Source organism: Lissotriton helveticus, chromosome 3_1, assembly GCF_964261635.1.
Source record: "Lissotriton helveticus chromosome 3_1, aLisHel1.1, whole genome shotgun sequence".
Classification (NCBI taxonomy): domain Eukaryota; kingdom Metazoa; phylum Chordata; class Amphibia; order Caudata; family Salamandridae; genus Lissotriton; species Lissotriton helveticus.
Genome location: NC_136061.1, coordinates 312,490,385 through 312,508,134, shown reverse-complemented (window position 1 = coordinate 312,508,134; position 17,750 = coordinate 312,490,385). Strand labels below are relative to the sequence as shown.

Sequence of the window (17,750 nt, the reverse complement as noted above, 5' to 3'; positions counted from 1 at the left end):
AAGTCACCCCTCAGGCTACCCAAGCATACCTCCATTAGTATGTGTCTGAGAAAACTGCATTGGCTGCCAGTGAGGCAAAGAGTTACTATTAACCGCATGCGTGCGGCCGCTAATGTTGCGCGAGGAGTGGCGTAGTGGGCAGAAAAGCCAAACAAGCGGTGTAGGACAACACAGTCCGTCTCAGCAGCAACCCTCCGTCCAGCCACCAGGAAAGCGAAGGCACCCCTACCAGGAAAGCGAAGTCACCCCTCAGGCTACCCAAGCATACCTCCATTAGTATGTGTCTGAGAAAACTGCATTGGCTGCCAGTGAGGCAAAGAGTTACTATTAACCGCATGCGTGCGGCCGCTAATGTTGCGCTGCACGCCTTTTTTCAAAAAGCCGCGTTACATGACGAGCTGAGCTCGTCATCAGCGTGCGAGCGGCACAACTCATGACGAGCTCAGCTCGTCATGAGCGCAGAAGGGGTTAAAGTTCTCTGCTACTGCTACAAGGCTTTTTCCTCTCAAGGCCCATCTTATCTAAAGTTGATGGTTTTACCTTATGTTCCATCTAAGAACTTACAATTGGCTGAAGCAAAACAGGCTTTTATTCCTAAATATTAAAGAGCCAGAATAGAAGGTAGTTCCTTCAGTAATCTTGTTCCACAAATTTGGAACAATCTTCCTGTTGTTATTTGGCAAGTTCCATCTGAAACTCTTTTCAGGAAAAAACTGAAAACCTGGCTCTTCAGATCTGGTTGACATCTATCCAGCAGGAAGGGCAACACTATTTTCCGAAATCAGTATTCTAGCACTGGGACACTTCGCAGGAAGTAGCTATACTTTCTGTTAGTCTCAATATTATTATTATTATTTAACTATTCCAGAGTGCAATATTCAGCCCACTGTCAAGATGGCATAACCCCTCTCTGGTTGTGTTGAGCTTGGTAGCCCACCCTAGTGGCTACGTGAGGTCAACACCCCCACAGGAAAAATTAATATGGCAACTATGTCCTTCTCTCTGTCTCCAACGCCAACCTGTTTACCGGAACAAAAGAGCAGCCCCTTTCATTGGTGATCTCCATTTATCCTTCAAAAGAAGCTGCGCCTTTGAAGCTTACCTTATGGGATCATACCCTGTTTGGACTTCCTGACACATCTCTATTCCAACGTCCGGCCCAATGCGGTTCTTCCTGAGAGTCGTTCACACCTCTCCTCAGGAGGGTAGAAGACTGTCACCTATCCAGCAACTGTAAACATTTACTGGGAAACTTGGGAAACAGAGTGACAACTTTCTAAAGTTGATACTTACTTAAAGGTTTCAATAAATATCGACTTGGGCTTCAAGTCGGGTTTAATGTAATGATTCGTTTGATACCTTGAAGTACCAACTTTCGTAGCCCCATTCAGATGGCGGTGCAATACTTGGTTCATCACATATCGGGCCAATATGTAAGACAAAAAGCAGATCTGTTAATGGCAATACAGGACACACCTTCACCTGAAGACAAAAACCAGCTAAGATAATGTATTGGTCTTAGTGAATATTATTCAAGGTGTGACCTTTGCTCTTCAGATGAAACACTTGAGAAATCTTCTGAGTGGTGTTAAGTACTCTAGGGGGAAAGAAGAAGCAGAATCATTTGACTTGCTGAAAATGTGAATCATAGATCCTCCTCCCCTTCAACACTTTAATGACATTTCCAAGTCAGTAGTAACAGTGGATGCTAGTGGAGTTGGGCTTAGGACTGTCCTTAGCCAACTACTGGATGGCAAAGGGAACACAGCAGCTTTTCATTTAAGAAGTGTCTCTTGTTTTGAAAATAATTATAGCACGATAGAGAGACATTGGCCTGTGCTTGGGCAACCAATCTCTTTTTTATATATCTATGGGATAGAGAGTTGGTCACTAAATATAAAGCTTTGATGTATTTATTAAGTGATGGCAACTTAGTTCCAGGTTGTTTCGATTACTGTCTAAAATACATGAGTTTAATTTCAGAGTGAAACACGTCCCTAGAACAGATTTTCTTTCACTTTTGCCAACAACCAAAGTTGCTAATGAGGTAGAATGTGCTGTTGGCTTGGTTGATAGTGCAATGTTAGCAGAAGATATAGTTTCTCAACAAGAGTGGGAGGAAATGGCCAGTGGAGATACGTGTCAAGCTTTGCTTAAAACATATACTGCACAAGGTTGGCTAAAGATCAGTGCATTAAGTAGTGAATTCAAGTTTTTGCATAAAGGTAAAGACGAATAAGCCATTTAAGGGCTAACCGATTTTGTGTGGGAACCTACTAATGGCACCAACAAACCTCAGAAGTCACGTGGTGGTTTTAAAAAAAGGTTGCATTCGTATTAACGATGGCTAGGAAAGGATGCTGAGGTGGAGACATTCAATAGATGGGTGGTGAGGGGGATGGGTGTAAGATGGCTGACAAACCCCTTTGTACCCATAATACACCTTTGTCCCTTGCCGAGTTTTCATTGCCACCGGGGGAAGACTTACGGATGAATTTTATTTTCCCCATACATTCTGTTAATGTGAGTATGAAGTATGATCTGGTTGTGTTTAGATTACAACTCCAAGTGAGTTTATCACAAATTGCTTCGAGGACCCAACACCGAAATGGTAATTGATATTCTTCTGGAGTTCTTCCATAGGGTAGGTATTCCAAAGTGTTTTGTTAATGATCATTGCATACAGTAGGTCTTCACAAACATTTTAGAACCATAACCCAACTTTTAGAACAACAAACTCTCACGACCCACCTAGTTTTAATGGACATGGGGGAGGTGATTTTTTAAATGTAACGAAAGCATCAAATGGTACCACACTGTCATTTACAGATCGCATGTTTTCAATTGGAATTACCATTACTTTTGCAAAGGCAACCAGTTTTACTGATAAAATTATATTGCACACAAATGATAAAGTGTGGAAAATCGCTTTCAGTGAATAATTATAATTTGTGCATCACCAAGTAAAGTGTCTTTATTTGTTTTGATCCTATTAAAATCTTTGTTTCCATCACACTTCAGAAGTACAAAAATATGTGCTTCATTTTTGGTATCCTAACTGCTGAATGTCTACAGTACATTTACAGGAATTACATTTTGATGTGTGTCACAAACAAATTACATCCAACAACATTTCCTTACGCACTCTTGTACCTCAAAAAGATTGTCACATAATTCAATTCGCTTTACTTTTCTTTTTCTGACTGCAAAGTGAAAGGAATTCGTAAACACCCCCCCCCCATTTAAAAAAAAAACCTAAGCAGCAATTTGGCAGAAGACATATGCTGATATTTGACCTCTGTCCATGAAAAGCAGCAAATGTGTCGAGATAAATACAGAATCTAAAGGCATCTTTATTAATTTCTTGGACTTTCACAACCAACAAAAAATTGGCGTGCAACCCACCAGTGGTTCACAACCCAGAGTTTGGGAAACAGTAGTGTGCAGTTCAAATCTCAGATAATGGAGTCATTTCTCTCTGCATTGGGTGTTAAACATGTAACCTCTAACATGCTTGTGACGGAACCATGCCGTCATAAGAGACACGGGCGGCGTGTGCTCATGACAGCGTGGTTCCGTCATGCTGCGGCCTCTCTGCCCATGCGGCACTGATTCCCTGCCGGTGCGGGTGAATTGAGGAGCGGGTGTGGTCATGACGGCACCACACCGTCATGAGCACACGCCACCCGCGTCTCATGACGGCGCAGTTCTGTCACGAGCACGGAGCCACCGCGCTCACCCTCCATGGCCCCCCCACGCCGCGGCGGAATTCGTGCCGCGGCAAAGGGGTTAAAGGTGGTGCTTTAAAGTCCCTAAGGTAATTGCATGGTGGAGAGGGTAAACCACATAATAAATTACACTAATCAATTGCCAATTTCTTTGGGTCAGGAAATCCAGATGGCAGTTGCCAAAAGGCTTAAGAGTTATCACAATACATCTTAGTCCACCACAAGAGTTGCACCATTGTACTGTTAAGGGGTAGACATGATTTAAGTTAATTAGCTCCTGGTTGGGTTTACAGAAAACTGACGTGGAGCATAGGGCGTTCAATGTACTAAAGGTAAGTCAAAGGGTGAAAGAAGCTCAAATTAAAAGCTAGACATGATGATTTAAAGATGGGCAATAATGTAAACTTCCGGTGGGAAACAGAATAAGACGGCGTATTGTTTTTAAAAGTGGTTCTTCAACACTTTACCCCAATTCAACCATAGTTAAGGTTTTAAAACATGCTATTAGAGTTGGCAGTGGAACGTGATGGAGTAAAAGAAATTTGGCAAAGGTGGAGTCTGGTACTGAAGGTGGTGTACGTTGAAAGGGCAACATCATCTAATGTGAAGGTAGCCAAAATATTTAGGGGTGTTTCATGGAGAGATGAGCAATAGATTGTTCAGTATTCATGCGGAAACAGGTTCCCTTGCTAGACAAGGAAATTCTTATATTACACCTAAACGGAGATAGTTTTGAGGGAGCCTGAGGAATTGGGATTCTGCCAAAAAGAGTTGTGATTCTACCAAGAATCTTGGTAGGAATATGAGAAGAGCAAGGAAACCTAAGTATCTCAATGACTCTTTTTTTGTCCTAAATGGTAATTTTTTTAAGGTTAAATTTGATATTGTGCAATGCATTGCACGTGCAGTATTTCAGTCTACTCTATGCTTCCATATAAATAGGAAGGTGTGTTAAATCCTGTTCATGTGATTTTGTCATTGTAGTATATCTTGAACATTTGAACCTTCATAGTGGTTCTCCGACACCTCCTGATGAGAGTTGCATGTTAATGTTGTTAATGTTAATGGCTCTTTTATCGCGCATGACTCACCCAGGGGCATCTCAGCGCTCACCAGAGAGGGGAAGGAAATTCTGTGGTTAAAAGATTCAGAACAACCAGGTTTTTAGTTGCTTCCTGAAGATCAAGTAGGTTGGGGATTTTCGCAGTGTCACTGGAAGCGAGTTCCAGTACTTTTGAGCAATAAATGAGAAAGCTCTACCGCCTGTGCGGGTGAGCCGAATTCGAGGAATATTCAGTAGAGCAAGGGCATTTGATCTTAGATTGCACTCGCTAGTGTGCTTGACGAGTTTGTCCCGAAGATATGCTGGGCCTTCCCCTCTTAGGGCCTTAAAAGACAGACAGCAGATCTTGAACATTGCGCGCTTTTGGATTGGCAGCCAGTGCAGTTGTTTGAGCAGAGGGAGGTAGGGGGTTCCGGGGGGGGGGGGCAGTTCAAGACCATTCTGGCCGCGGTGTTCTGTATTACCTGCAGCTTTGATAGGGTAGAAATTCCTACCTCTGCTAGTAGGGCATTGCCATAATCCAGCCTACTTCCTATCAATGCCTGCACCACTGTTCTACGGTGCTCCAGGGGAAGATAGGGGATAATTCTGCGTAGTAGGCGTAAATTATAATAGCAAGAGCCTGCAATGTTTTTCACATTTTCTTTCATGTCTAGTTTGGCATCCAATTGGATTCCCAGACTTTTTACTGCGGTAGAGGGTGTTGGTGCTAATCCCAATAGGGGGGGCAACCAATCTGCTGCCCAGAGGCCTGCAGACTTCCCCAGCAGCATTAACTCAGTTTTCCCCGGGTTGAGTTGGAGACATTGCTCCCTCATCCAATTTGCTATCGCCAGCATACCACTCCTAAAACGTTGTTTCTCTTCAGTGATGTTTTTACCGATTGGGAATAGTAGCTGCGTGTCGTCGGCGTAGGAGACAATCTCAAAGCCGAACGACTGAATCACCTTGGCCAGGGGACCTAGATAAACGTTAAAAAGGGTGGGACTGAGACAAGAGCCCTGTGGTACCCCCTTATCCGGTAGGAACTTTTTTTGGGAAATATAGGGGCCAAGCATGATGGTTTGCCATCTATCCTTTAGGACGTTTCTCAGCCACTCTAAAGCGGTGCCTCCGATACCACACTCACCCAGTCTCTCCACTAGCCTCCGATGAGATATCGTATCGAAGGCAGCGGAGAGATCTAAGAGGATCAAGATAGAGGAGCCCCCAGCATCGAGAGTACGTCTTAGTGAGTCGGTAATTGCCAACGTGGCGGTTTCAGTGCTAAAGCAGCGTCGGAACCCTGATTGGGACGGGTCTAGGATGTTATTTGTTTCCAGATATTGGCTGAGTTGAGTGTTTATATTTGCTTCCATTAGTTTCCCTAATAAGGGTAGCAAAGATATCGGCCTATAGTTACATAGGTCCAATGGATCTGCAGATGGCTTTTTCAGGATTGGCCGTACGACGGCTTCTTTCCAAGTCCATACTCCATTCAGTTGCATATTGGAGCCGGGAGCAGTCACTGGAGAGACGGCATGTGGTGTTCCTCATACCCTATCTCTATGAACTCTATTGAAGATATTCTCATCACCTTTTGTTTAAGATAACAAGTAGCCATGGGGACTGTACATCAAAATTAACTATATAAGGTGTATAGCCTTCTAGCCAAAAGTGTTTTAAATAAACTGGTGTTCAGTCTCCTGGATGGAGGTGGTGGAACATGCTCAAACAAAGCATAAGCTTTGGGGTCTGGGGTTTCGAGCTCTGGTGATGGAACAGTAAATACTTGGGTTTCAAAACATAAGTTTTTAATAACGACTTTCTATGACAGTCGTACATCAAATTGTAATGAATGCTCTTTTAAAGTGGATATTGGTGTTCACAACAGTACGTACACTTGCCATTTTGCGCATTAAAGTTGTAGAACAGATTAACAACTGTAGTTGTATTATGTTGTAGTAATTTAATATTTTTTATATTTGCACAGACGGGAGGTTTGTAGCAAGCGATAAGGGGGTGGTCTCAGCTATGAGCTGTTCTGGTTCACTCTGATGGTATATGCTGTTAGACAATAAACCATTCTTTCTGTTACACAATAGTTTGAGATGCTCTTCAAATTGTTGCGACCTAAATCATGAATTGCTATACCATGGTTGGGTCAGCAAAGGTGGCACATTATTGAATATCAGGAGCCGCATCTCTCCCTCAGTGTACTTATTTTAGGAACTTACTGTCTGATTAAAAACTAGTATGACTGGCCACTAAACTACTGTGATGACCCAGACCATGCCTCTGCAAACTCAGTGGCAGCCTAACTGACCAATCTGGAGTTCCCTGCTGGATTGGTGGGGGGTTTTCACCATACGTTCTTCTGCCAACACGGCTGGAGGACTATTGATAAAATTGAAATTGGGTTTGTGCTTGAAAAATGAAACAAGAATATACCTCATGTGAAGGGAGTTTTCTCTCAGCGCACGAGAACCTTGAACCCCACCAGGGAATACCCTGCTATGCATGGTGACCCGGACATAGGAAAACACACCGGACATGGCATTGACATAGGACAAAGCTAGTGACCTAATGTCAGTCACAAGATTGTGGCAGTTGGCTTCTATCAGGTGTTTCTAGTGGCAAAGCTAAAGGCGGCATCACCACCAGAAACTCCTCTCTAAATGCGGCAAGGGAACCTGAGCGTTAGATTTTTGGCAGATGCCCCTTGTTGCGGGATTCTGACGAATGCCCCATAATTCCTTGGGTAAGGGTGTTTTTTCCATTAAGTAATGTTTCTCTGATGTTTTTCTTTTGTCTTGCAGGCTGATCACCATGACTGATACGATTTTTGGCAGTGGTGCTGATCAGTGGGTATGCCCCAATGATCGCCAGCTCGCTCTCCGAGCCAAGTAAGTGAAAATGATAGAAAATGTTAGATACTTCCTCTGGTTTTCTGTTTATCTTCGGATCTGCAAGTCAGCCTTTATACCTTTAATATTACATTTGTTCTTGTGGGTGCTGAATCGGATTGGTCAACGGTGTGTTCAAATCATGAATTAGCATCCTTAAAAGGCGCAGAATTAAACATAAAACAATACTGCTGCCATATCATAAAGCAGGATTGGGAGAACCATTTATGAAAGCCTTTTATCTGGCCTCATAACTACAACACTTACCATGCTGATGGGCAGGTTCCAGAGAAAGTTACTGAGGCAATATCATGATATCTCCGACCTAAAACACATGTGATACACAAAGCCCCCATCAGACCAAAATAACTCCCTACCTGATCATACTGTTGACACAAATATGGGACTGGCTCACTAAAACACTGATAAGAAAGACTCAATTTTTATAAGAAGGACTTAAAGAATTCAGACGGATACTCCCTGAAGCTAGAAATGCAAATTGGATTGCACTATTGGGCTACAACTAGGTCAGTTCCTACTATATGCTAAACTGACCGGGCCATTAGATTACACTTTTGGGTGGGGGCTACCTAAAAGACCCCAGGATCTAATACATTATCTCAAGGGGGGCGGTAACATTGACACTATATCAGACAATCTGTACAAAGCACCCAAACAATGAGCTGAAAATAAGAGAAAAATGGGATAAAGATTGCCATAGTCCTCTCACAGACACAGAATGGAACAAGTACAATTTAAATATTCCCATTGAGTATCCAGTAAAACAGCATTCAGGCTTATACATATAACATGCCTAATTTGAGTATATTTAGCACTAGTAGCCCTCAGTAAAATATACCAAGAAATGAACTTAATATAAATGACATGGATATGCCCAGTAATTGCCAGCCTCTGGGAATATATCATTGACACATGAAAGAGCTCAGTGGCACCTGTGCTAACATTAGCACTCCAATAATGTGTATTAGGCCCACACCAAAGCCTGAGGGGTAAACAAATGCAATATTGATATGTAACACTGGGATTTATTCAAGCTCGCAGACTCATTGTGATTGACTCGAAACAACATGGATGTATGTTCAGAATAATGTAAGAAAGAACGCAGTTGAAAACTAGAGTAAGACCTAAACACAAAGAACCAACTAATTGACTCTCAAACCACATGAAAACGTAAATGATCCTAATTAAGCATACAATTTGTCAAAATGCTAAAACAAAAACATCAAAGAAATAGTATAACGTAAGCGGTCATATTTCTGAAGCTATCTACTGATAAGTTATCAGAAAAGTAGAGCTGTATTCAATCATTGCCAAATTGTACATATTATATGTATTACATTAAATTTATGTATAAATTTATTTATTTTTATTTTTTATTTATGCGATTTTATATAGCGCAAACTTTACCCGAAGGTGTCAGAGCGCTTTACATAGGACCCAATTACAAACATAAGGACTGACGGTACAAAAAGAATTTGCAAATTGTTGACTTACATAAGAACCAGTTGAAAACATACGGATTGAGGATTACATGCGTTATAGAAAGACTTAGGATTACATACATTATAAAGAGGTACAAACAGAAAAAATTGCAAATGTACAAGAGATAAAATCACACAGGGAGGAGGTACAAATGGATAAAATCTAGGCATATACTAGTGATATCTCTATCTACTTAGGGAGGGGATACACATGGATATACTCTAAGAGTCACATAGGAATGGTAGAAAGCACAGCGGACTCCTGCATAAACTAGTGATTAGAGTTATCTCTATATACATAGGGAAGGGGTAAGACTGGATATACTCTAAAAGTCACATAGGAAGGGTAGAGAGCAACGCGGACTACTACATATTCTAGTGATTAGAGCTATCTCTATATTCATAGGGAAGGGATACACATGGATATATTCTAACAGACACATAGGCGACTAGTCGTTAGAGTTATCTCTATATACATAGGGAGGGGATACACATGGATATACTCTAAAAGTCACATAGGAGACTAGTCATTAGAGTTATCTCTATATACATAGGGAGGGATAGGACTGGATATACTCTAAGGGTCACATAGGAATGGTAGAGAGTACAAAGGTCTACTGCATATACTAGTGATTGGAGTTATCCCTATATACATAGGGAGGGGAAAAGAATGGATATACTCTAAGAGTCTACTGCATTTACTAGTGATTAGAGTTATTTCAATAAATCACAGAGCAGAGTTCCAAAAGTGTGGATGCAGTCACAGCACAAAGGGAGGGTGGAAGGGATGCAAGGGTAAGGAGAGAAGGGAAAGCAGAAAAGGGAGAAAACATTTGAGGATCATCCACGGGGATAAGGGGTTGAAGGGCGACGGAATGGAAAGAGGGCTAGAGTCCAGAAAAAACTGTCCGAAAACAGCAGCAAGGTGTCGGCCAGGACAGAACAAGAAGTCAAGAAGTCCAGGAGAGAAGGTGGGAGTCCAGGTGGAAGATGAAGCTGGAGGCCAGCCGCAGGCGCGTCGCCATCTTAGAGAGCTTGCGGTCAGCCGGCTCGGTGGGGGTGAGCTTGCGCCAGGTGGTGAAGGCCAGGTTGACGCTGTTGGTGCGATATGTTAGCGGGAGGCTCCGCTAGGAATCAGCGAGCAGCCAGCGACTCTACCTCCCGGGTTGTTGTCGTCGGGTGGGCACCTCACAATAAGGCACTGCAAATGTCCGGTAGATCGTAGATGCAGAGGTAGATGCAGGCGAGGGTCACCGCCAAGGATCCTTGAAGAGGGCTCACCCCCTCAGGTATGAGACACAGAGAGAGCTTGCGGGGTCGCCTATGGGAGAGGCAGTAAGCGCTGGGGCCAGATGGTCAAGTAGAGGCGCCAACCGATAGTTGCATGTCACATCCGGCCGCCATTTTAAGGTCAGGCAGGCGTGGGAAGGCAGATTGTGAGGGGGCCGCCCCCGGTGTCTTGCCGCTACAGAGGCCCCCCGAGACTATTCTCAACTAGAGGCAGCCCCTGCGTCCCTCAAATTTCGCCCGTCAAGCGTACCTCCCACTGAGGGTTAAAGTCATCGGCGCTCTCATCAGGGCTCCGGCCGCCATTTTGCCCGCGGCCGTCCTCTCCTCGCGTCTCGCGTAAATAGCTATATCTGAAAGAGACACGTTAGTGATAGATTCCTTACCTTAGAATATCCCCTGGCGTCAGACTGGATCCGGAATTTTTTTGCGTAGCAGTACCCTTGCGCGTCACTAGGCGTCGTCTGCGGCTCCGCGTCAGTTGTTGGCGTCGTGGGCGCGTGCTGACGTCAGTTCTTCTTTTTTCCGCGCCAGCAGCGCAGATCCGGAAAAAGTGGTACCTTAGTCATTTTTTGACTAAAACTTTTTACGATCCTTTTTGATCATTCTTCGAGTCTTCGACTCCGAACGGTGCCGGTAGGGATGCCAGGTTTTAAGCCTTGTGAGGATTGCGACCGACTGATGTCGATGAGGTGACGGACCCTCACCGTTGGTGTCTCCACTGTCTCGGCGTCGATCATGACGACAAGACCTGCTCCGACTGCCGGGCCCTAACCTCGATAGCTAGGTGGGAGCGGTCCTGCAAGCGACTCGAGCTCTGGCAGTCGGCCCCGCGCCGTGAGAGGTCCCGGTCCGGACGGAGGTCGAGGGACCGGTCGCGGGAGCGGAGCCACCATAGCTCCGGAAGTTGACATCACTCCTCAGGGTCGAAGTCCTCAGGTAAGCACAAGAAGTCGAAGAGACATCATCGCTCTTCCGACTACCCCCCGACGCTCGCGCGACGTGGCCGGGGGTTCGGGTGACACCGCCCACGTGGCTCCGTCGGAGTCGCGGGCGTCGCGTCCGGCCCCACACCCTCCGGTCCCTGGGCCACTCGCCACGCCTTTGGGCCCAGCGGACCCGTCTGGGGGCCCTAGCGGGTCAGGTCCTTCGGCCCCGACGTCGTCCGGGGCTTTGGTCCTGACGCCGCCGGCGCCTTCGGGCTCGGCGCCGCAGGGCCCCACTGGATCCGCTTCTGGATCCGGGTCGTCACCGGTTGACCTAACGACCTCACCGGCGCCGGTTCCTCGGGTGTCACCTCCGGCGCTGTCTTCGGGCGGCGCCGTCCCCGATGCCTCCCTCGATCTGGTTCCGGCGCCGGAGCGGCGCCGCTGGGCGCCTCTCTCGACGCCGTTTGGAGAGTTCTACTTCAATGAGCCAGCCCCATCATTTGACACCCCTGAGTACCAGGAGATGGGTGATGAGGAGTATTGGGAGGGGTCTGAGGACCCTCTGACACAGGAGTGTCAGTCCCAGGAGGACTGGACAGGTGGACTTGGGGATGCCAGCAGTCTGGACACCTCGCCAGACACTGGTTTTGTCTCACCGCCTACCATGGCTACGGAGGAGGGGGCAACCTACAGTGTGGTGCTGACGCAGGGGCCAAGGCCTTGGGCCTTGAACTCCCCGTCGCGGCCGTGAGGACTAACCTCCTCACTGAGGTCCTTAAACCGCAGTCAAGCTCGGCTGAGCCTCTGCTGCCGTTTAATGAGGCCTTGACCGACGTTCTTTTGGGCACTTGGTCCAGGCCCGCTACAGGTTCGCCTGTAGATAGGAACATGGCCAGACGCCACCGCCCGGCCCCGGTCTACCCTTGTTTCCTGTCCACCCACCACACCCCTGAGAGCCTGGTGATCCAGGCCTCCAATTCCCAGACCGCATTCCCGTCGGCTCTGCCTGACAGGGAATTCAAGAGGTATGAGCAATACGGCAAAAAGGTATTCTCCTCCCTGAGTCTGGGACTGCGGTCTTCCAACACCGCATGCCTCTTGGGCCGCTACACCCACTCTCTGTGGGATACGGTCGCGGACGTGCTGCCAGAATGTCCGTTGGAGGTACGGGCTAAACTCGGCCAGGCCCTTGTGGAGGGCCGAGATGCAGCGCGGTATTCTATCCGGTGTGGGCTGGATACCACAAACTCACTGGGCAGAGCGATAGCAACGACGGTGGCGATTCGTCGCCACGCTTGGTTGAGGTCCGCCAACTTCTAGGCCGATGTCCAGAATACACTCATGGACATGCCGTTTGATGGCCGTCGCCTTTTTGGCGACAAGACAGACCATTCGCTTGAGCGCCTTAAGGACTCCAGGGCTACGGCCAGGTCCTGGGGCCTCTCGGCCCCGCGACAGCAAACGGGTGCCTTTCGCTTCTTTCGTGGCCTAGGAAGGGGCGCCCCCACACGTGCTGCCAGACACGCACCGCAGACTAACATCCAACACGGTGGTGGCCGTGGAAAGCGCCGTGGAGGCGGTCTGGAAAACGGCGAGGCCAGTCCACACCCTCCCCCGCAGCATCTACCTCAAAACCCTCCTAGTCCATGCTTTCAGGCCCATGTGACCCCAGTATGGGGCAGGGTTCGCCATCACCTTCTCCACTGGCGCACTGTCACATCAGGGAGGTGGGTGCTGCAAATCGTCCGAAGGGGCTACTCCCTCCCCTTCGAGGCCACTCCTCCAGCCATGCCACCGCAATACCACCGCGTATCGGGGGATCATTTGCGACTTCTGCAGGAGGAAGTTACGGCCCTCCTGGCCAAGGGGGCCATCGAGCACGTTCCTGGGCCAGAAGTAGGGTGTGGTTGCTACTCCCACTACTTTCTGGTACCCAAGAAGGGCAAAGGGGGCCTACGCCCTATCTTGGACCTACGGAACGTTAACGGCTTTTTCCGGAAGGAGAAGTTCAAAATGCTGACACTGGCTCAGGTCTTAGCTGCCCTGGACCCAGGAGACTGGATGGTAGCGTTGGACTTAGAGGACGCTTATTTCCACATCCCCGTCCTGCCGGCCCACCGGCGCTACCTGCGGTTCACGGTTGGCCACGAGCACTTTCAGTTTACCGTGCTCCCCTTCGGCCTTACCAGCGCCCCACGGGTGTTCACAAAGGTGATGGCGGTGGTCGCAGCTCATCTGCGCAGGTTAGGGGTTTCAGTCTTCCCCTACCTCGACGACTGGTTGTTGAAGGCGGGCTTGCCCCAGACAGTCGTCAGCCACCTCCAGGCGACGGCAGACCTCCTGCACCAGCTGGGGTTCTCCATCAATGTGCCGAAGTCACACCTGTGCCTCTCTCAGAAGCTCCTGTTCTTCGGAGCGGTTCTCGACTCGCGCAGTTTCGGGTTTATCCCCTCGAACAGCGGGTTCGGGATATTCAGGCTCTGATTCCACTCTTTCAGCCTTTATCCCGGATCTCGGTCAGGTTGACGCTGCGGCTTCTGGGGCTGATGGCCTCCTGCATCCTTCTGGTGCATCACGCCCGGTGGCGGATATGGGCTCTGCAGTGGGACCTGAAGTTTCAGTGGGCCCAGCATCAGGGCAACCTCTCTGACCATGTCCTGATCTCGGAGGGCACTGCGAGACAGCTGCAGTGGCGGCTCACGCACCGCGATTGGGTCAGCGGCAGATCCCTCTTCCTTCCCCAACCGGAGCACGTAGTTGTGACGGACGCGTCCCTCCAGGGCTGGGGCGACCACATGGGAGAGGCGGAGATCAGAGGCCTCTGGTCTCCGGCGGAGTCCCGGCTCCATATCAACCTTTTGGAGCTGCGGGCGATTCGTCTAGCACTGAAGGCATTCCTCCCCTCTGTCCGGGGGAGTGTAGTGCAGGTGTTCACGGACACCACTACCGCCATGTGGTACTGCAACAAACAGGGCGGGGTGGGGTCGTGGACCCTTTGCCAGGAGGCTCTTCGCCTCTGGCAGTGGCTGGAACATCAGGGCGTGACCCTGGTGGTTCAACACCTGGCAGGTTCTCTTAAACGCCAGGGCGGACGAGCTCAGCCGTCGGTGCATGATGGATCACGAATGGCGTCTGAACTCGGACGTGGCACAAGGCCTCTTTCAGCAGTGGGGAGACCCTTGGTTAGATCTATTCGCCACAGAAGAGAACGCGCAATGTCATCAGTTCTGCGCGTTGGAATTTCCAAGGCGGCACTCGCTCGGAGATGCTTTTCGTCGCGAGTGGAGTTACGGTCTGTTGTTCGCCTTTTCGCCTATACCATTTCTGCCCAGAGTGCTGAAGAAGATCAAGCGCGACTGGGCCTAAGTCATCCTTGTGGCTCCGGACTGGGCACGCAGGTACTGGTATCCCGGGCTACTCAGTATGTCAGTCGATCCCCCGGTTCCTCTGCCTCTTCAGGAGGACCTTCTGTCGCAGCAGGGGACGGTCCTCCACCCGAACCTGTCCAGTCTCCACCTCCATGCTTGGAGATTGAGTGGCGACAGTTGAGGCCATTTGAATTGCCTCCTGAAGTCTGTAATGTCATTCTGGCAGCCAGGCGTCCCTCCACAAAATTGGTATACGCCTGCAGGTGGAATACGTTTGTGGCATGGTGCACAGCAAAGGCTGTGGATCCACTTTCTGCCCCTCTTTCTGAGGTTCTTCTCTTCCTTCTTTCTCTTGCCCAGCAGGGCTCTGCCTGGGAACTATCAAGGGCTACCTTTCTGCCCTTTCCGCCTTCTTAAGGCTACCTGATCAGCCATCTTTGTTCAAGTCCCCAATTGTAAATAGGTTTTTGAAGGGCATCACACACATGTTCCCTCCTGTTCCATTCGTGATGCCTCAGTGGGACTTGAACCTTGTACTTACTTATCTGATGTGCGCTCCATTTGAGCCACTTCATAACTGTCCTCTCCGTCTTCTTTCTTTGAAGACTGCTTTCCTGGTTGCCATCACCTCTGCCAGGAGAGTGAGTGAGCTCCAGGCTCTTTCTTCCACACCTCCTTTCCTCTCTGTTCATCCGGACAAGGTTGTGTTGCGGACACGACCCTCTTTCCTGCCCAAGGTTGTCACGGCCTTCCACATCGGGCAGTCCATTACCTTGCCCACCTTCTTTCCGCATCCCTCGAAAGAGGAAGAGAGGCTCCACCGTCTGGACCCAAAACGTGCGCTCTCTTACTATCTAGATCGCACACGCCAGTTCCGAGTGGATGACCAACTCTTTGTTGGTTACGTGGGCGCTAAGAATGGAAAGGCGGTGCACAAGCGGACCATCACTCGGTGGATCATCTTGTGTATCCAGGCTTGTTACTCCTTGGCTAAAAAGGAGCCCCCTGTTGGGTTGAGGGCTTATTCCACTCGGGCCACGGCGACTACAACTGCCCTGGGCCGGGGAGTGCCCTTGCAGGACATTTGCCAGGCAGCTACGTGGGCCTCGCTGCACACGTTTGCGAGACACTACTGCCTGGACAGCCAAGTCCGGAGGGATGGCTTCTTTGGCCGTTCCGTCCTCCAGGACTTTCTGGTGTGATTATTGGTTCGCAGACCCACCACCGGGGTTGGTATTGCTGGGGTATCTATTCTAAGGTAAGGAATCTATCACTAACGTGTCTCTTTCAGATGCACAAGTTACTACTTGTGTAACGATATATCTGTAAGAGACATTAGTTAGTGATAGATTCCTTACCGACCCACCCATCCTCCCCGTTCTGCGAACCGATATCTAGGGTCAAGGTTATCTCCTTCAGGGCCCTAGTTTCAATGGCACCAGTGTTGGTTTTTAACATGGCTCTGCGTTTCTGGCACGGAAAAGCTGTGTCTAAGAACTGACGTCAGCACGCGGAGGCGGTGTCTAAGTACTCCGACGACGTCATCACGGCGCCCACGATGCCGACGACGGACGCGGAGCCGCAGACGACGCCTACCGACGCGCAAGGGTACTGCTACGCAAAAAAATTCCGGATCCAGTCTGACGCCTGGGTATATTCTAAGGTAAGGAATCTATCACTAACTAATGTCTCTTACAGATATATCGTTACACAAGTAGTAACTTGTGTGTATGTAATAATTTGGAGTGTGGAATGTAAAACACAAAAAGTTTTCAAGAAGGAAAAATTGTGTGCTCAAATCAAACTGAAATGAAATTCCAAACTGACTTGTAAGCTGTTTGGCTTACATCTCAGGTGGGTAGGTATCCCATACTGTTTTATATGAGGATGTGGTTCTCCATTCCTCTCGCGAGCATCCTAAAACACTTAAAATAAAGGTTTGCACCGCCATTGTCCTGCAGTCCTGTGAGCGAACTGGATGTGTATGCATCAACTGCAGGAAATCTGTAATCTTGCAGGACTTTAAAGCAAAACTGACCACCACAATCTTAGATCTTCAATCAACTGTAATGCTTTTGAACTAGTTAGTATTGATGTGGCACGTGATAGCTACGTTTTTCAGACATGAAATGATTATTTTTTAAGGAGTTTGAAGCACATTTACATATTCGCTTTTAATGTTGCCGTTTTTTTTGTTGTTGTTTTTTTTGTAGACTTCAGTCGGGGTGGTCGGTTCACACTTCCCAGACAGAAAAACAGCGCAAAAAACAAAGCCTTGAAAAAGACGAAATCGAAATCATCCTGGATGTTATTAGAAGGGCAGAAAAACTAGACCTTACTGAACAGCAAAGAATTGGGTAATAGTCAATTGCAACCAACAAGGCTTTGTTGGTATGGAAAATGAATTTGAATGTTGCTGTGTGTGTGTATGTGTATGTATATATGTGTGTGTATGTATGTATATATATATATATATATATATATATATATATATATATATATATATATATATATATAAAAATTATATGTTTTACATTTTCTCTCATTGCTAGTCATGGCTGTTGCTTGCCTACTTTATTACAGTATAACATTTCATATTCATTTTTGCAATTTACTCGTTTGATTTCTGGTATATAATCTTCAATACTTTTGAGACTGAAAGTTTGTTTGCAGTTTGGCCAGGCTACATTATGATTATTTCATCTTTTTACACTGTTCCATAATCAAATTCCCAACACAAAAGAGGGATTTGAATGTACCTGCACTGACCAGTAACCTTCTAATTGAATTTGGATTTGGTCAACTAAACTTCAAGCACTTCATCTGAAAGTGTAATCTAGTTATTAGGGCCAATCTCTGAAGAAATAAGTTGCTATTTTCCAACTCAGGAATACACTCCACTTATCCATTGATGATTTATTGGATTCAAAAACTAAAATTCTTCTCAACAAGGATGTGCCAAAATTTGTTGTGAACCCTCGTTGTTCT

The 17,750-nt window shown here is 47.4% G+C and overlaps 1 protein-coding gene across 5 annotated transcripts in view; it reads left to right on the top strand.

Moving 5' to 3' along the window:
* RPH3AL (rabphilin 3A like (without C2 domains)) overlaps positions 1 to 17,750 on the top strand; it is a 959,424-nt gene that overhangs the window by 276,312 nt on the left and 665,362 nt on the right. For all 5 annotated transcript variants that reach the window (XM_078679864.1, XM_078679866.1, XM_078679867.1 and 2 more), the window contains 2 exons: positions 7,590 to 7,676; positions 16,976 to 17,119. In XM_078679864.1, the coding sequence (XP_078535990.1) occupies positions 7,600 to 7,676; positions 16,976 to 17,119 (221 nt within the window). In that variant the 5' untranslated portion in view covers positions 7,590 to 7,599. The remainder of the gene's footprint in view (positions 1 to 7,589; positions 7,677 to 16,975; positions 17,120 to 17,750) is intronic.